The 20,815-nt window shown below is 45.4% G+C and overlaps 1 protein-coding gene across 3 annotated transcripts in view; it reads left to right on the top strand.

The window, feature by feature from the left end:
* Window positions 1-20,815, top strand: part of fbxl13 (F-box and leucine-rich repeat protein 13) — a 399,689-nt gene that overhangs the window by 332,355 nt on the left and 46,519 nt on the right. For all 3 annotated transcript variants that reach the window (XM_038811555.1, XM_038811556.1, XM_038811557.1), the window contains exons 18-19: window positions 3,130-3,256; window positions 10,651-10,734. In XM_038811555.1, the coding sequence (XP_038667483.1) occupies window positions 3,130-3,256; window positions 10,651-10,734 (211 nt within the window). The remainder of the gene's footprint in view (window positions 1-3,129; window positions 3,257-10,650; window positions 10,735-20,815) is intronic.

The following is a 20,815-nucleotide window of genomic DNA, read 5'->3' as shown; positions in this document are numbered from 1 at the left end:
CGTGTGTGCGTGGGTTTCCTCCGGGTACTCCGGTTTCCTCCCACAGACCAAAGATGTGCAGGTTGGGTGGATTGGCCATGATAAATTGCCCTTAGTATCCAAAATTCTATGATTAACCTAGGACAAAAGTTCGGCACAACATAGTGGGCCGAAGGGCCTGTTCTGTGCTGTATTTCTCTATCTCTATCTATCAATCTCTATCTTGTTTTGGTCCCCGTTCTCGTGCTGGATTTGTCTGTTTTTGGGTCCTGAACACATTTGAAGTTTCCTCCCATGATGAGTTGGCAGGAGTCTAGTTCAGAGATTTCTGCCATCGCCTTTTTAATTAGAACATAGAACAGTACAGCACAGAACAGGCCCTTTGGCCCTCGATGTTGTGCCGAGCAATAATCACCCTATTCAAACCCACGTATCCACCCTATACCCATTACCCAACAACCCCCCCCTTAACCTTACTTTTAGGACACTACGGGCAATTTAGCATTGCCAATCCACCTAACCTGCACATCTTTGGACTGTGGGAGGAAACCGGAGCACCCGGAGGAAACCCACGCACACACGGGGAGGACGTGCAGACTCCGCACAGACAGTGACCCAGCCGGGAACCGAACCTGGGACCCTGGAGCTGTGAAGCATTTATGCTAACCACCATGCTACCGTGATGACTCGACGTCATCCCAGTTTGGGGCGTCTATATTTACAAGCACCACCGGGGCCCCTTCCAGGGTCACGCAAACCATTACGTATTGTTCCCATGGGCCCATCACCATGTTCGTCGCTGCAAAAGCTACTCTTTTGTTGAACAATATGGCCAACCGCCTTGCCCTTGTGTCGAAGCACGCCTGTTATGTCTTTACCACCCAGCTTTCCCTTGCCTTCAGTCGGTCCTTCTCTCTTAAGTACATTTCCTGAAGAAAGACTATGTTGACCTGCAGACTTTTTAGATGGGCGAAGACTCTGGATCTTTTCACTGTTCCATTGAGGCCATCATGTTCAAGATGACTATTCTGATGGAGGTGTTCTGTTCCCCCCCATGCTGTGGGGTCAGCCACACTTAACTTGTGGACGTGCCTCTGCATGCTGGGGTTTCCCTTTGTTCATCGGCCATCCAAGATAGCCACCATTCTCATTCCAGCACCTCCACGTGCAAACTGTTATAACCAGCCTTCTACTCTTCCCCACCACCCGAGTCCCTTCTGTCCCTCCACCCCCCAAGCCTCTCTGCCCATGCAGTTTTGGAGTTTTGTCCTTCATTGTTAGAGGGAATGGAGTTTGAGATTAGGGAGGTTATGCTGCAACTGTATACGGTGTTAGTGAGGCCACTCCTGGAGCATTGTGTTCAGTTTTGGTCTCCTTACCTGAGAAAGGACGTCCTGGCGCTGGAGGGTGTGCGGAGGAGATTCACGAGGTTAATCCCAGAGTTGAGTGGATTGGATTACGAGGAGAGGTTGAGTACACTGGGACTGTACTTTTTGGAATTTAGAAGGATGCAGGGGGATCTTATAGAAACATATAAAATTATGAAGGGGATAGATATGGTAGGTGCGGGGAGGTTGTTTCCACTGGCAGGTGAAAGCAAAACTAGGTGGCATAGCCTCAAAATAAGGGGAAGTAGATTTAGGACTGAGTTTAGGAGGTACTTCTTCACCCAAAGGGTTGTGAATCTATGGAAATCCTTGCCCAGTGAAGGAGTTGAGGCTCCTTCATTAAATGTTTTCAAGATAAAGATAGACAGGTTTTGAAGAATAAAGGAATAAAGGGTTATGGTGCTCGGTCGGGAAAGTGGAGTTGAATCCACAAAAGATCAGCCATGATCTCCTTGAATGGCAAAGCAGGCTCAAAGGGCCAGATGACTTACTCCTTCTCCTAGTTCTTATGTTATGTTCTTATGCGGTAGAGTGGTGGCTCCCCCCCCCCCCCTAGAATTTTTTTATTTTTTTCCCCCCCATCATTTCTCCAAACCCCCCCCACCCCCCATGTCTTGTTGTGAGCTTGCCACTAGCGAGGGGATGAAATGATGCAGTGGCAATAGATCGCTGTGGACCCCGCAGACTATTTGATCCCTGACCTAGCTCATCAGTGAGCATGTCAAATGCACATTTATTTACTAAGATTTTCATGGTGGCCATATAAGATTGTATTGATTCATCTGCTCTGTGGTCTGTTTCATTAAGTACATGTCTGCGAGGATTATATTTTTTTTTACCAGAAGATAAATATTCTCAAACTTTTAAAGAATTATTTCTGGGTCCTTTTTCCCTCCTCCATCTGGAAGACAAGCGACTCACGTTTCTTGATAGTCTTGGGGCCCGCTAAGTTAAATAAGTTTAAACTTGTACCTTTTTTGACTTGTCAGATAATGCAGCACCACAATAAATATGCCATTCGCTCTCACACGTTTCCCATTTGTCTGCAGTGTTTTCATTACAGACGGGAGGATTGATGCAGCAAAGCCCTTGTGCCATACTGCCAACTCTTGAAACCATGTAAACATGTTGGGTTCCTGAAACACTGACAACAAGGACTTATAACAAACAGTAGTTTATTCACTATCTGAGCAGCTACTTCATGCTTGTACTCTGCCCGCGCTCCCAAGGAGAACTCTCGCTCTCCTGACACATGAAACATTTTGTAGCCAAGTTATCATGCGACCACTCAGTCTCCAAGAGCTATTCCATATATGGTACTTATGAGGATACTTATAAACTATCCTATGATGGTAGAGGAATTGAACTTTTAAGTTCAGTTATAGCCTTCTAGCTGTAGAGTTTATCTTTCTGTGTACAATATATGGCATAGAAAACCATTATTATTCAAGTAACAATTTGCTGTTCTTTTCCGCTGATCTTTTTATATTACTACTTACTCTTAATTGCTTTACTTCTAAAACATGGTAAATGACAGAGTATATTCAGTAAATATTATTTTACAATGTATTCTAAAATCTAAATATTTTCCTTAAGTATTCCTGATATATTCAATAAAATATTGAGAAATAAAAGTTTGTAACATAAGGATTAAAACAGTTTTCATTTGTACCATGAACTGAAGAGCAAAATTTCAGATGATGAACAAATACGTTGTTGCATCCAACCTTATATGTATTTTATTGTTAACCTTTTCTTTCAGGTGCCAGAGTTTAACACATCTGAGACTGCGCTACTGTGGACGTTTAACTGATAGTGGGATTGAATGGTTAGGAAACATGCCTACTCTGATCACCATTGACTTAACAGGAACCAATATACAAGAACAGGTTTAAAACATTTATCTACAATAATAGTATTTATTTTAAAATTTATGTGACATCATACTTAAACAGTATTCCTTATGTATGAACATACTTCCTACATGGAAAGAACTACAGAGCTTTGGGGAAAGAACCAGGATAGTGGACCTGATTTGGTAGTTCTTTCAGAGTTGGCAAAGATAAGATTGGCCACTTTCTGTGCTGTCTGGTTTATGGAACAGTGCCTTGAGTAGTTTAGAGTGATACTAACTTTCTGCTATGGTATATTTGATCTGCTATCCTCTTTTCACCAGTGCAACCAAACTCCTGACTCAATATCATTTCCTCCCCCAAAACCAGATCGAGACCTCAAACATTCAGTCCTCGGACACCTACTCATAGGCCTGAATTTTTCAGATGGTGGGGTTTCCTGCCAGCTATGAGTGATCCACAGACATTTCACGTTCAAATGAGTGTCAAGTGGCTTTGGTTGGGTCTTCAATTAATCACTTAACAGGAAGTCCCACCTTAGAGAGCTGCTGCCCAAACTGATTGGCCAGCAGTTCTCCAATCCCTGCAGTAACAAGAGTTGCAGTGAACTGAAAACGAATCTCAGGAAGATGCCAAAATTTCGGGACTGTAGGACAAGGTCATTTTAAGAGATCGCAGGGCGAAGAGGAGGGGGAGGTTCTGGGAGAGCGCAATCAGGATGCCAGGTATAAAATTCCATATGGGTCCCACTGGGTGGGAATGCTTGTCTTTCCCATGGTCCTTGGGGAGTATGAGCTCCCCTGCTAGGGGCGGGGTACCTCAGTTAACCCATGTATAAAAGGTTGGCCAGTAAGCCACCGACCAGAGAGTAACCCAGTCGGGATCTACCAGGTAGTGCACATTACTTTGTGTAAATAAAACCTTGTTTCTTATTTTACTCGGTGTGGACTCCCATTGTCCTTATTAAACTGGCAACGAGGAGTAAACTGGTTTGCTGTTGACGCTGCAACCCACTCAGCTCAGCCACCTTTCTGATTTTATGGACCCAGATTTGGATTTCTTTAATTCGCCATGCCTCTGTTTGGGCGGTTAGATGCATTTGATGCCAGTGTTGAAGACTGGAACCCAGTACGCTGAACGAATGTGCTTTTTCTTCCGGGCCAACAATATCAAGGAGAACGAGCGCCAGATGGTCATACTATTGACTGCCTGTGGACTGCATACGTCCGGGGTGATCCGGAGTCTCACGTACCCGGCAACGGCAGATAAGCAATCATTCAACCAGTTCATGACACTTTTGCTGCAACACTTTGACACAACCTCCTCAATAATCGTTCAGAGATATCAGTTTAATACGGCGGAGAGGTCCATCGGTCAGTCCGTCACCGAGTTTATATCTCGGTGATGGAAAGTAGCCGAGTCTTGTAAGTATGGAATCTGCGCAATTAACAATATGGAAACTCAGAAAAAACTTTTCTGCGAACTTTCTCTAACATTTCAGCAAGCGCTACAGATCTCCCTGTCCCAAGAAAGCACAGAATGTGGCATCCAAGTGATACAAGAGATGGAGGTGAATGTTTTGGGACATCGCCAATCATGTGGGGTCCCCACGGCCCGGAATGAACGTCGCAGTAATTCTGACCTCTGGGTTAAGAGCTGCGCCGTTCCAGACTCAATTGAAGGCGGTTCTGTCCCACATATGACGTGTGGACACCGGTCTAGTCGTACCCGCAGACAGCAGGAGGGCCAGCGATCCAAGCGCCCCAGTCGAGGTCGGCGTCAGCCCTGGGGCTGGACCTCGCATCTGAATGACTAAGAAGAGGCAGAGGATGAGGCTGAGATGCATCTGAACTGTTCGCAGTGCCATGTGTGGCCCCTATCCGTGTTCTGGTACCAGTGAATGGTACCAAGTTCAGACCAAGTTCCCGTTTAGAGTATCGGTGGGCATAGTTTTCCAACGCATCACGGAGAACACCCTGCGTGGTTTGCCACAAGTTGTGGTTTATTTAGATAATGTGGCGATGTATTAGTTACAGGAGCCACAGGCCAAGAACATTTGCAGAACCCGGAGGCGGTGTTGAAGCGGTTTTCCGAATATGGGCCCATCTGCGCAGCGCGAAGTGCGTCCATCATGCAAAAGAAGTGGTATATTTGGGATATCGGGTGGACCAAGATGGCCTACACTCGGTCGCCGAGAAGGTACAGGCAATCAAAATGGCTCCCACTCCGCGGGACGCCACAGAACTTCGCTCTTTTCTTGGACTAGTTCATTACTACGGGCGATTCATTCAAAATGTAGCTTTGGGGGTGTTGGCACATTTTGACTCTTCCAAATCATTTTATGTCACGTGCAATGCTTCTCCATCTGGCATATGGCCCTGAGCGAGGGGCGTGACCGTCCAATCGCTTTTGCCTCCCACACACTGACTGTGGCTGAGAGAAAATATGCACAGATTGAAAAAAAAGGTCTGATGGTCGTATTTGATGTGAAGCGGTTTCATCAATATGTCCATTTCTCTATCATCACCGATCACAAGCCACTACTAGACCTCTTCCGTGATTCTATTAATAGCGTCTGCAAGGATCCAATGCTGGGCTTTGTTATTGGCTGCTTACGAATACTCTTTTGAGCACCGCCCAGGGACCCAGGTTGCACATGCTGATGCATTGAGCTGTCTTCCCCTGCAGATCAAATCTGTGAACCCTCTATGGCGGACAAAGTGTTTGCTGTGCTGAATTTCATGGACTCCTTGCCTGTCACTGCCTTGTGTGTTAGTGACTGGACGCAAACCAGCCCTGTACTTGCCAAGGTGCAACATCTGGTGCTATATGGTGGGCAGCAGCGCCAGCTACCAAGGGAGTTGAAGGCTTTTGCCTCAAAATTGTCGGAGCTGACTGTGGAAGACGATATCCTCCTGTGGGGCACGAGGGCTGTTGTCCCGGTGAAGGGGCAGGTTATCAGGTTAAAGGACCTTCACAATGGGCATCCTCGAATGTCCAAAATGAAGATGCTGGCGAAAAGCTACATCTGGTGGACGGGTTGGATACAAATATTGAGACATTGGCCGAGCAGTGCTCCATCTGTCAAGAGAACCAGAAGCTCCCGTGGCACCACCCCTACACCGTTGAGAGTGGTTGGGGTGCTCTTGGGTTCACGTACACACCGATTTCGCTGGTCCCTTCTTGGGTTCGATTGTTTCTCATCCTATGGATGCCTACTCAAAGCGGCTGGAGGTCCCCAAAATGGTGTTGATCACTTCCCAGAAGACCATCGAGTGATTGCGCAATTCTTTTTCTACACACGGAATCCTTGAGGTGCACGTCACCGATAATGGGGCCCCTTTCACAAATGAAGAATTTGCCGCTTTCGCAGAAAGCAACAGGATTCACCATGTCCGCACCGCTCCATACCACCCGACATCGAATGGTTTGGCCAAAAGGGCCATGCAGGCGGTTAACCGGAGGCTCAAGAAACAGATGTCTGGCTCGATGTACACAAGACTGGCAAGATTTATATTTTCATACAGGACCACTCCACATGCAGTAACTGGGGTAGCCACTGCTGAGATGTTAATGGGTCATAGGCTTCGTACACGATCGGGTTTGATTCTACCGGATATAGGCTCAAAGGTGTGCTGTAACCAAGATTTGCAATGGATTGTCCAGTTCGACGTCGACCTCTTTGACACTTCGCATCTGACGATGTGGTACTCGTTTGGAACTTCACCGATGGTGCTCGCTTACTCTCTGGGATTGTCCTCCATCAAATAGGACCAGTCTTTTACCAAGTTCGGGTCCGGGGGCAACTAGAGGGAGGATCAATCGGTGCATAGCCCAGGGCTTTCCACCCATCTGACCGTCCCCTTCCTATGATCGAAACAGCTCCAGCCCCACACACTGAGGAGGACAGCACCATCACACCCATTCTGTCTGAAAGCCCACCCTAGTCCTGCTCATCACTGAAGCAAGACATTATCAGGGCATCCCAAGCTCACCTCTCCATTCGGGTCCATGCCATTGTCTGACCACCTTCCGGTGCCTCCTCCAGGGGTTCCCCCAGGCTCCCACCTCAATATCCTCCTCATCAGAGGGGATGTGCTGCTTGTCCCTGTCCTCCTCTGCCAGCTCCTCGCCACATAGGTTATGGAGAGTGCAGCACACCACAACAATGTGCAAATCCATCTGGGGGCTATATTGGAGGGCTTCACCTGATTTGTACAGGCACCTGAACTACATCTTCAGGACACCGATCGTTTGCTTTACCAACACATCAGTAGCAGTATGAGTCTGATTGAAATGGGTCTCGGCTCCACTCTGTGGCCTTGCACAGCATCATTAGCCATGCCCTTCCGAGAAGCAACTCTGTAGCAGCTGTGCTCCCTCAAGTACCTTCAGTATCTGAGAATGACCACTGATGTTGCTGTCGTGGACACTTCCCACGAACCTGGCACACACTTGCAGAAAGTGCCTAGCATGGTCTCAGATGATCTGTACATTCAGAGTGTGTCAGCACTTGTTGTTTATGAAGAGGACATCATAATGCCATGAGACACAGAGAGCCATGTGCATGCAGTCAATGACTCCCCGCACTTATAGGAAACCAGCTATCTGGGCGAACCCTATGGCTCTAGCTTGGTCTCAGTCAAAATTAATGTAGTTATATCCCCTCATGAAGAGTACGGTGGTGGCCTCCGTGATGCACTTATATGCGAAGGCCCGAGAGATGGCGCAAAGGTCACCAGTGGAACCCTGGAATGAGCCACTGGAATAGAAATTTAGGGTGGCTATGACCTTCAGTGGGTGACCATGTGATGCCAGCTCCTGCAGAACCTGGCAAAGGTGAGTGGCAGTGTACCTGGACATCCGAGTCTCCTCCTGAACTGGTTCTTTGTCATCTACAGGTACGTCATCCACTGTCGGTAAACTCTAGACCGGTAATGTTGCATCTGAGCGACCACTCTCTGTGGCCCAACCTCCGGCAAGTGAGCAAATCCTGCCACCCTTTTGTCCTCAGCCATCTGCTCCTTTGCACAGCCGCATGTTGATGCTGGCGCGTGTCTCTATTGTCTCACGACTAGTAGGATAGCCGCTAACTTGACAGGCTGCATGGTTGGATCTGTGCAATGAATCAAAGGGAAGAAAGAGAATAAGTGACCATTAAGGACCGCTGTCCAAGCCTTGCCCATTGCCCATTTAACTCCTCCAGCAGCCCAACAATGGTTAATGACTGATGTGCTCACCTTCTCACAGAGCTCCACTCCCTTACAATCCCCCACACTGGACATGACCCTACACAAGCTACTCTGTACTCAGTGCGGCAGATAGGCATCTATCTCGGCCACCCTTTTTAGCCCTCAGACCTCTCGAAGGAAAAAATCATGAGGCCATGGGTCAACTGAAGGGTCCTGTGGGCAGACCTTCCAGGGGGGTGGGAATTGAGCTGCAAGGAAGCCGCTGTAACAGCACATGCTGGGCAGCCTGGTGAGCTATGGCACATTTGACCCTTGTCTTGGGTGCAGTACAAAGGCTAACCCTAAACAGCGAATGCTGAAGTCATCCAGCTTGTGCAGGTCCCACCAGCCCCAGAACTGATTCTAATGCTGCAGAAATATGATGAGCTCCCTCCTACACCATTTCTCCAGCTATGTATTTAATAGACATATAATTTTACTCATATGCTCATTTGCACATGAAACTGGGAGTAATATTGAGATTATTGCTCTTGACATCCTGCTTTTTGATTTTCTTTTTAATTACCTGAAACCTGCTTTCAAGGTCTCTTCCCTCTTCCTATCTAAGTTGTTGATACCAAAGTGGACCATGATTTCTGGGTAATCGTCCTCCCCCAAAGGATGTCCTGCAACCTTTCCATGATATCTTTGACCTTGGCACCAGGAAGGGAACAAACCATCCTGGAGCCACATTTATTGCAGAAATGCCTGTCTGATCCCCTGACTATGGAATCCACTATCAGTAAAGCCTTTCCATTCTTCCTACCCCCCTGTACAGCTGGGTTGCCTGTGGTGCCACAGGCTTAGCCCTGGCTGCACTCCTCTGAGAAGCCATTGTTCTCATCAGCTCCCAAAATGGAAAACCGATCAGCAAACTGGATAGACTCAGGGGTCTCTTGTGCTACCTGCCTGGTTCTCTATGATTGCCTGCAGTCACCCATTCCCTCTTCTGACTGTACATTTCTAATCTAATGTACCCACCTCCCTGTGAGTGCTATCCATGTAGTCCTCTGCCTCGCGGATGCACAACAGTGACTCCAGCCATCATCAAGTTCCGAAACCCAGAACTCAAGCTTATGCAGCTTGTGACACTTCCTACAAATGTGCTTGTCTGGGACATATGATGTGTCAATGACTTTACACATACCACAGGATATACACTCTACTTGCCTGAGATGACCTGCCTTTCCGTAAAGCTAAAAACTAATTGTTATATTTACAAAGAACAAAGAAATGTACAGCACAGGAACAGGCCCTTTGGCCCTCCAAGCCCGTGCCGACCATGCTGCCCGTCTAAACTAGAATCTTCTACACTTCCTGGGTCCGTATCCCTCTATTCCCATCCTATTCATGTATTTGTCAAGATGCCCCTTAAATGTCACTATCGTCCCTGCTTCCACCACCTCCACCGGCAGCGAGTTCCAGGCACCCACTACTCTCCGTGTAAAAAGACTTGCCTCGTACATCTCCTCTAAACCTTGCCCCTCGTACCTTAAACCTATGCTCCCTAGTAATTGACCCCTTTATCCTGGGGAAAAGCCTCTGACTATCCACTCTGTCTATGCCCCTCATAATTTTGTAGACCTCTATCAGGTTGCCCCTCAGCCTCCGTTGTTCCAGTGAGAACAAACCAAGTTTATTCAACTGCTCCTCATAGCTAATACCCTCCATGCCAGGCAACATCCTGGTAAATCTCTTCTGCACCCTCTCTAAAGCCTCCACATCCTCCTGGCAGTGTGGCGACTTTAGCGTAAGTAGAATGAATAGAATAAATTACTGGCTACTCCTACACTAACTTTATCTTACTTTGTTTACTTTATTACTTGATTTGACTTTGACTTGATTTAATTTTACTTCCCTATAGCTAGTGTTCTTTACTGAAATTCAAGGATTTATAAATTATTTATAAATTATAGTTTAAGCTTTTTAGCACACTCCCTAAATCAGCTTCTCAGCAACCAATGAATTTACAATTTTCCTGTGATTTCCCTCCTGCATTTATTTTCAAACTAAACCCATTGCTCGAGTGCCAGTATGCATCTTGTTCTCATGTTTTGCTTTCAGACAGTGCTGAACCTTTTTCTGCCCCTCGCAGATCCAGTTGTCTCTGTTCCTGGAAGTTGCTAAATGCAACTCAAAGGTTTCTGATTTCTTGCTGTGTATTTCAACCAGTCTTTTAATTTTGATTTGTTTTGACAGGGTTTAGGAGGTTTTGCTCACAACAACAAGATAAAGGAGTTCATTCTGACAGATTGCTCAGGAGTCACTGACATTGGATTACAGGTAAAAAATTATTTTCTGCTATCAGAAATGTATTACTACTTAGCTTTAATTGATGTCTGATAGGAAGATTCATTATCATACTTTTCTGAAAATAATATGTTTAAATATAACCGATTTTCATAAATAAAGAGTCAAATTTAAGGTGTCACTATGGCGCAGTGGTTAGCATGGCTGCCTCACGGCACCGAAGACCCGGATTCGATCCCGGCTTCGGGTCACTGTCTGTGTGGAGTTTGCTCATTCTCCCCGTGTCTGTATGAGTCTCACCCCACAACCCAAATATGTGCAGGGTAGGTGGATTGGCCACGCTAAATTGCCCCTTAATTAAAAAAAAATAAAGTCAAATTTGCCTCATCACGATGAATTATGCACACATAGCATGTACACTTCAAGGCAAAATGAATCATCTGACAGGTCCTTTATGGTTCATTCAGAAGTGAATTATTTACACAGGCAACTCAGACCAGTAGGTTGCATATGTGAGAAGTTCCATCCAAGTACTAAAATAGAAGCAAAATAAAGCGAATGTTAGAAGTCTAAAAATAAAAACAGTATCCGCACCCACCCGAAGTGCCAGTATGTATCTTGTTCTCATGTTTTGCTTTCAGTCAGTGCTGACCCTTTTTCTGCTATTAACACATTCTGCTTTTTTACTTTTAGATAATGTTGATGTTTATTCTGCTATTAATATAAGCTCTGTACCAAAGCTTTCAGCTTTTACTATTGCACCACACAAGTGCCAAGAAATGAGCATCTCCTACAGGAGAGGATCTAACCATCGCCCCTTGACATTCAATGGCATTACCATCACTGAATTCCCCACTATCAAGATCCTGGGGATTATCATTGATCAGAAATTGAACTGGACTAGCCATAATTAATACTGTGGCTACCAGAGCAGGTCAAAGGCTAGGAAGTTATAGCAAGTAACTCACCTTTTGACCCCCAAAGCCTATCCACCATCTATAAGGTACAAGTCAGGAGTGTAATGATTACTCTCCACTTGCTGGATGAGTGCAGCTTCAACAACACACAAGAAGCTCAACACCATCCAGGACAAAGTAGCCGCTTGATTGCTACCCTTCCACAAACATTCAATCCCTCCACACACCAATGAAAATGAAAAGTGGCAGTTGTGCATACCATCTACAAGATGCACTGCAACATGCACTACAAGATGTCAAGGTGCTGTAGGCAGCACCTTCCAAACCCATAACCACTACCATCTAGATGAACGAAAGCAACAGATACCTGGGAACCCCACCATCTGGCAGTTCCCTTCTAAGTCACTCACCACCCTGACTTGGAAATATATCACCGTTCTTCACTGTCGTTGGGTCAAAATCCTGGAACTCCCTCCGCATATGTGGGTGTACCTACACCTCAGGGACTGCAGCGGTTCAAGAAGACAACTCACCACCACCTTCTGAAGGGCAACTAGAGCTGGTTGAACCAGTGACGCGCACATCCCGTAAATTATTTTTTTTTAAATTACCATTCCCTATGTTTTGTGCTCCATGAAATCGTTATCATTTAATCTCCCCCTGTCCTCTAACCCAAGGTTTTTCAAAATGCAGGTAGTGACCCGCAGGTGAGTCATCGATGAGTGTCAGAAGTATAGCAGAGCTAAGGATCACGGTGTTCTGCATCCATTGGCTGTTAACACAGAGTTTCCCAACATCATTAGGGGGCAGCAGGGTAGCATGGTGGTTAGCATAAATGCTTCACAGCTCCAGGGTCCCAGGTTCGATTCCCGGCTGGGTCACTGTCTGTGTGGAGTCTGCACGTCCTCCCCCTGTGTGCGTGGGTTTTCTCCGGGTGCTCCGGTTTCCTCCCACATCCAAAGATGTGCGGGTTAGGTGGATTGGCCATGCTAAATTGCCTAACCAGATCTGTCTTCTGGTTAGGGAGACATGAGTACACCACAATGCCATTGAATTTCTGAAAAAATAAAAAATATCTGAGAAAACGTTTTGCCTGATTAATGGCAACCAGAACAGTTAGTTTGTCAGTTGTCTGTGGGTCAGGTTTAGTGGTGTCAGCATTCATCAATATTGATGAACGTGCTTCTAATAGTGTGCTTTGAAGTTGAATAAACTTGCATCAAATAATCGAATCGCATTTAAGGCAATTATAAATCAAAATTTTAATGCACTATCTTCAGATTAATGGCTGTTTTATTTATAAGAACCACATATGGCTCTCTCCCAGTGATTTCTGTTCTTTGTTCTCCTCTCCTCAAGTCTTCTTCCTTCACTTCTTTGTTTCCTTGAGGCAGTGTCCCACGATGAATGCAAGTTCACAATTGTTGGTGTATCTCTCATGACTGTCCTTCATGCATGATCCTGGACAGTGAACTTTTATAGATGTGAGGACATCTCAGGCTGAGGTGATCATGCCCTCATTCAATGTTGACATAAATTCAATGCACCAGAGGCTACTGGATAGTGATTAAGAATGGGAAAACTAGATGACTTACTTTACCTCCCGTGCCTTGGGCAAGAAAACATTAGTGCCTCAAACACTGCCTTGACTCAGGATAGACTGGATTAACAAACGTATCGTTGGTCCTGATGGTCAGTTGGCAAGGGTCCCGATGGTCAGCCAGTTGGCAAAAGTGGGTCCCAGAAAGAAAAGTTTGAGAAACACTGCTCTAACCTATCCCTGAGCGTCTATTTTGCTCCACTGATCACCCTCCCCCACCCCCACCCCCTCCACCCCCCTTATTTCAACAGCATAAAACCCATTTCTATCTCACCTCAGATCCCAAGGAGAGCCATATCAGACACAAAATGTTAACTCTTTCCAGAGATCCTGCCTGACCTGTTGAGTTTTTCCATCATTTCCCATTTTAACCCTATACAGGAATGCTTAGAATTAGACTTGCTTAGTTTCTTTCCAGGAGTAGATATATTAACATGATGCCAATTAAGCCAATCAGTCAATAGAACAATCCCTATGGTGGGAACCTTGTATAAAGTACGATTCTTCATAATAATCCTTTAAATTAGAAATTTTTATAATATTTATTAGTGCCACAAGTAGACTTACATTAACACTGCAGTGAAGTTACTGTGAAAATCCCCGAGATGCCACACTCCGGCGCTTGCTCAGGTACATTGAAGGAGAATTCAGAATGTCCTATTCACCTAACAAGCACGTCTTTCGGGACTTGTGGGAGGAAACCGGAGCACCCGGAGGATACCCAAGTAGACACAGGAAGAACGTGCAGACTTCACACAGACAGTGACCCAAGCCGGGAATCGAACCTGGGACCCTGGTGCTGTGAAGCAACAGTGCTAATCACTGTGCTACCGTGCCACCCGCCGTGAACACAGCAACAAAGAGAAGAGTTACACTGTAGGCTTCAAATTTAAGTTGCTGAAAACCATAGAGTGGCAGTAAGGGAATATTATGTTAATGAGATCAATGTTAGACGTTTGGTGCAATCTACCAGCCGCATTGCACCCGTGATATACCTTCAATTCACAATGAGGCAGAGAGAGCGAGTGAACAGTAGGCTTTATTAGTCATGAACTTGCCTAGCCAGAGTCAGTAGTACAGATGAAAGCCACCCAGAAGAGGCCGGCCTATATATGGCCCTGGTGTGGGCGGAATCAGAGGCGGAGCCATTCCAGGGTTACAGCACAGTACCTGGAAACACTTCATATCACCACTTCCAGGTCATAGGTCACAGGTTATGGTATCATGCATGCATTATGGTGAATACATTCGCCACAACCCGAAAGGTGGCGTGGCCGCTAGATGCCGGGAGATCCCTCTCATGTAATCTCGCAAGACATCGCAATCTGATTCCCGCCCATTGTGAGTGAGATCACTATTTTGCAAATCGGCATATTTGAGTGAGGCAGCCGATTTTACTCTAATATGCACTCCTCACAAATGGGGACCAGATGGAACGGCATTTGTGGGAGTCTCTCACCGGATCGGAGGCCCCCTGGTGCTTGTCCTCTGGCCAGGGTGGCACCCTGGCACTGCTGGTGCCACCTGGGCACCCTGGCACTGCCAGCCTTGAAGTACCAGCTAGCAGGGGTACTACCAGGCTGGCAGTAACAAGGTGCCAGGATGGCATTTTTTCCATGGCGGAGACTGGACCCTGCACGTGTGAGATGGAGTACGGATGGTGCTGAGGACCCCCTTATAGGTGAGTTTGGCATTGGGGGGGAGGGTTCGGGGGTCGGTTTGGGGCAGATAAGTCCTCTTCCAGCATTGAGGAGTTCCAGCAAACGGAGTTCCTCAGTTCAGGAAGCGGGACCAAGTGCCCTGCGGAGGCCCCAAATTGAAACAGAGTCCCGATACATAGTGTGGTGTTTCTTGTCACTAGGAGTGCCGGGAAACACAGGACTCTGTTCCAATTTGGTTAGATTTGGATTCTTGGTCATTTTTTTCATAAATTAATGAAAACAAAAAAGTGTTCTTATTTATTCCTTTAAATCACTAAAAAGATAAAAGAAACACCATCAAAATGCTACGTTTCTGGTAAGAATGCATTATCATTCACAACACATCCAAAAAAGATGTTCTTGAGCTGCAAAAAAACCCTGTTTTTGGTTACCGTTTTGTTACGGCATCCTAGCTTTTGGATAAAATTTTAGGGAAATAGATACACATTATATTTGGAAAATTGTAGTAATAGTGTGCTACTTTATTATATTACTTGTCTGAATATTTAATGTACTCTATTTGCAGTTTGTTGTATCAAGTGTTTGGCTAATTTGCTAAATAAGATTAACTAATTCTAATACACATTGAATTGATATTTCCAAAAATGAACTCAATAATGCTTTTGTTGCTGGGGAAGATATAGGCTTATAAGCCAAAAGGGTGATTTTAATCCTAGCTGTTTGGCAGAACCAGGTGGAAAACCAGCTAAAATTATCCAGGGGACTGAACCTATTTGCCAGCATCTAGTTTCATTCCCATATCACCTATTTTGACTTGTTCTTCTGAGCAGGTGGCAAGGAAACATGCAGGAAGCCAGTGGGATCCTTATTTAAATAGGAACATTGGTGTCCAATTACACTATTGGGTCTGACTGCAGTTTTAACCTGTGTCATTAGTGGGGAAGCCATCCTGATTTTCCAAAGTTGTGAAAATAATTTGCCACAATATAGTTATGTTCTTTCTCTAGTAATGCCCCATTCAAAATCTAGGAAGTACGACATGTTATCTTTGAACAAAATCAAATTCAAGTATAATTAAAAGTCAGGATTCAAATATGATCAACTGATAGAGATCATAGTGCGCTTCTGCTTATTCAAATTTTTTTTTAATGATGGCTTTGAGATAGAGGTACTAACATCTATGCAATCCAAAAGGTGAGGGATAAATTTCAGTAAAATGTAATGGCACTCTAAAACCACTTCTAGTGTTGAGGCTGAGACTGAAGCTGTTGGTTCTCTAATAATAATAGTAATCTTTATTGTCACAAGTAGGCTTACATTAACCTGCAATGAAGTTACTGTGAAAAGCCCCTAGTCACCACATTCCAGCACCTGTTTGGGTACACAGAGGAGAATTCAAATGACCTAACCAGAGCACCCAGAAGAAACCCGCGCAGAGACAGGAAGAATGTGCAGATTCCACGCAGACAGTGATGCAAGCCTAGAATCGAACCTGGGACCCTGCCTCTGTGAAGCAACAGTGCTAGCCATTGTGCTACCCATTGCAGCCCATTGGTTGGCAGCTCCTGGGGCGGGCTGACATGTCTTTTAAAGCATGGTTTTTCAAACTCAGGGTCGCAACTTGCGGGTGGGTGTCGGGAGGGTCATGGAGCGATCAGTCGCGGAATTCCCGATCACAGGAGAAGTGTCCAACAGCCGCGATCGGCTTTTAGGAATGCTAGCCGCCACTGGCCTTTAAATACAAACAATGGAGTCTTCCTACCAGAAGCAGTGGCAGAGAGCAAGTCACGAGCGCGGCAAGTACACTTATGTCACACTCCCTGTACATGTGTATTTTGGGAACAAAAAAATGGAGGAGAGATTCCTTCATTTGAAATGAAAAAATGCAAATCGCTTATTGTCACGAGTAGGCTTCAATGAAGTTACTGTGAAAAGCCCCTAGTCGCCATATTCCGGCGCCTGTCCGGGGAGGCTGGTACGGGAATCGAACCGTGCTGCTGGCCTGCTTGGTCTGCTTTAAAAGCCAGCGATTTAGCTCAGTGAGCTAAACCAGCCCCTAGCTGGTAGCTGCCAGTGTGAAGAACTGAAGGTGGTTAATTTTGTAATAAGGAAGAGAGGGCCAGAGGTACAAACAGGTCAGGATCTCACAACTGAATTAGCTGGAGAGATCTTGTCAGGGGAGTCCAGGGAAGGACAAAACAGCGCTGGTGTGAGCTGTATGCTGAGCTCCAGGGCTTCTGATGAATACCCAACAAAAAAAAAGGAAGTTGGGACCAAAGCAGTATAAAAATTATTTATTGAGGTGTGGCTTTCTTAATTGTGCCAATGCAAATCAGGATGTAAAGCCCATGCCTGTTATTTGCAGGGTGTTGCTTGTAAATTAAAGTTTAAAACCAACAAAACTTCAAAGGGATGGCAAGTTCGAAGACTGTTGATGTTTTTCAAAGGTTGCAGTAAGAACTTAAATTGTCAGCTGAAGACCTTAGTGAAATGTAACATTGAGTGCCAAAGCAAGTGAGATTGTGAGGATCAAGCAAGCTCCCCTGTTACATTAAAGGTAAGAAATAATGGTGGATCACAAACGTCGGCAGGTGTGGGTCATGAGGATCCACTGGCCTGGGTCATGAATGTCGGCCAGCGTGAGTCCCGAAGGTTAGCCAGTTGGTAATAGTTGGTCCCGGGAAAAAAAGTTTGAAAAACACTGTCTTAAAGGGACAGGAGCTCCAACAGCATTAATTAACTACTTGATTGGCCTAAAATGTGGCTGTTCTAAAGGTTCAATGACACTACTAAAACTGGGTTTCCCTATTCTCTCAGTTGTTTGAAAATTCATACTATTCATCTGAATAAAATCAGAATAAATGCTGTTATGTTCTTCACAGTGAGACTGTTGGCATTATTTCATCACCACTTTGGTAAAGCCGTTACCACATACATGGCTGGATTTCATCCGTCCTCTAGAGATGGGTTGGAAGGTTGAGGTTTCCTTACAATGACACAGGAAGGTGGTGTTAGATGGAGTGCATGTTGTCTTTCTGCCACCCTGGTGTTTAATCAACTGTGGGAAAGGCGGAGGATGTCTCCCCCACCCAGAGACCAATTGGGCCACATAAGGGTCCAATTAAGGGCATTTTTCCACTCCTGCTGATATTTAACAGTAGCATCTGGGCTCTCCACCTCATGATGAGACGACCTGATAGCTACCCTGCAGGCTTGTGGGGCCCTCCTAATTAGTAGTTCATGAAGGACAATGGCCACCACCATGGCAGCCACCCCCACCAACTCCCCACTCCGCTCGCCAAAGGTGCCTGACTGGTCCCAATGATTCCACCAAACTCATGTTGCAAGGGCAGCATCACTGCAATCTCTCAGCTGGTCATAGTTCCAGCAAAGGCCACCACTTCTTGTGGCGAGGCCACGACTGAGGCTGTTGGCCCTCCAGTTGGTTCGCAGCTCCTGGGAGCAGGCTGACATGTCTTTTAAAGGGACAGGTGCTCAAACAGAGGCTAATCAACTGCTTGATTGGCTTAAAATGTGGCTGTGGATACCCCAAATTTTAAAGTGAAGATTGCCCCCGACTTTCTAGCCCACAGTCAGGCCTCCTGAAGCATCATCAGAATTCAGCCCGCAGTTCATATCTGGTGTAAGTATGTAGAACAGTCAGATCATGGCATCTACCAATGTGCAACACTAATTTGACATCATATTGCCATTTTGGAATTCTACACTGCAGTCAGTGCCCTCTTGCAGTTAAACAAGTGTTAAGCAGCATTAAGGATCCCCTTATCAGCATTTAGTTTTCATTAAACACTTACAGGTTAGTTGTTGGTTGCTTTCTTCTGACTGTTACTTCAATTACACACATTTTTGATATTTTCCAAATTCCATAGGGAGTGGTGTCACAGTTGTGGACTTTACGCACAGACCAGATATGGGTGCACAAATTAGTAGGTCTTCCTCTGGGAACGGTGTGTGACTGGGAGAGTAAGTTGAGCTCATGTAGATCTTGACAATCTGGTAGAAGAGGGAGAGGTGAAGGGCTCTTAGCAGGAGTCCATGTCTGTCCAGGGTAATTGAAATATGTGTGCTTCGCTAGGGGGGTGTCATTTAAATCTGCCAACTGCTGCAGTCACAACTGCAAACGCAGAGCGGGGCAAATGGTTGAGAAAGTTACTGTTTTGAAGAACTTTCAAGCACCTGGCTCCTTCCACGCTGAAGATATTAGCAACTTCTAACTGTTTACAGTGCACTGTTGCACTGACGCTCTTTATGCATTTCATTCCCTTTTGCCTGCGGGAAGTAGGCAGAATGAGCACAATGATTTGCAAGGTTTGCAAGCTTTTCCTTGGTGAAGGGTATCCATCACTACACATACATTGCTTTTCAGGCAACACATATCAACCCTGTCATGTATTGGAAACAAAAGGGTTTCCCCTCCCGTAGTGTGTTGATGGAAAGTGACGTTGTGCACAGTATCATGCAGGCATTTAGTGTTTGGTATCATGGCAGTAGTAATTATGCCTTCATTCTGTGACAGACTGCTCTACCAGCTGTATTTTCACCAGTTGACTACTGGAAGACAAGAACAATCTGCTGACTCATGACTCTGTTTCGGAACTCTTGCACACATGTATAGCATATATACAATGAAAGCTATGCTGTCACAATAGATGTGATAGGTCAGGCCATGGACATACTGAGGCAACAATTCCACTGCCTAGACTGTTATGGAAGACCCCTTCAATATTTGGCTGAGTGGGTATCAAGGTTTGTGGTGTAATGTTGCATGCTTTGATCCATCACGAGAGGACAGCCCTTGCTACCACATATCAGGTAAGGAGATAGGGAGATGAAGATAGAGGAAATGCAGCTACAACCTATGCAACCTTTGATTGCCTGGGCTATAGGTAAAGAACATAGAATATTAGAATGTTTACAGCACATAAGGAGACCATTCAGTCTCTTATGTCCATGTTGGCTCTGTTTTAGAGATACTCAGCCAGCCTCATTTCCCATCTTTCCCCTGTAGCACCACAATGTTTTCTCTTTGGATAATTATCCAATTGTCTTTTAAAATCTACGATTGAATCTACTTCCGCCACACTTTAAGGCACTGCATTCCACTCACTCCGTAAAAAGCTTTCCTATGTTGTCTCTGGTCCTTTTACCAATCACTTTAAATTTAGTGACCTCTGGGTCTTAACCCATCCACCAATGGGAACAGTGTTACGATCCCAGTTGATGTTATAACTGATTGGGAAGATTCCCAAATGGAACCTTGACTCAGAAGACTGTAACGTACTTTTTTTTAGAAAATGTGGAAGAACAGAATCACAGGACCAATATTTAGTTTTAAACAAGAAGAAAAATATTAATTAAACATGAAAAATTGGATTATGCTACAATAATCATTTCCTCCCCCTTAGTTTAACAAATACACACAGATTTTAAGATTAACATGGATTACAAAGTACATATTAAGCTACAATGGTCTCATTAACACACAAAGTCCCTTATAAGCACACAAGATAACAGTGGTCAAATACACTCACAAAAAGTTAGTTTTTGTGAATCTCTCCTCAGAATTTCCCCAGATAATCATCACATGAGAGCTTCCAAACTCCACTCTCAAACAAAACACACTTTCAAATCTTGGTTCACAATAATGTCCATTAACAGTTTGCATTCTGACTTCCGGTTGCGGCAATGCGGAGCTAAGCCGCACGTTCGGCAGCTCCCGCTAGAAACGGACTTTGGGGCTCTTTTCAGGGCCCCCAACTGCGCTTTTTCGATGATTCCCGATGTGGGAAGGGGTCTGCAGTAGATCCCCAGGGTTCTATGGTCCAGACCAGGAGTGGGGTGAGCAGAAAAGTGGTGGCAGCGCCCCTGGAAAAACGGGGGAAGGGAAACAAAATGGCGGCCGGCGGAGCCCTCGA

This window comes from Scyliorhinus canicula, chromosome 11, assembly GCF_902713615.1.
Source record: "Scyliorhinus canicula chromosome 11, sScyCan1.1, whole genome shotgun sequence".
In the NCBI taxonomy this organism is placed as follows: Eukaryota; Metazoa; Chordata; class Chondrichthyes; order Carcharhiniformes; family Scyliorhinidae; genus Scyliorhinus; species Scyliorhinus canicula.
The sequence above is the reverse complement of the archived record's forward strand: the minus strand, read 5'-3'. Positions and strand labels throughout refer to the sequence as shown.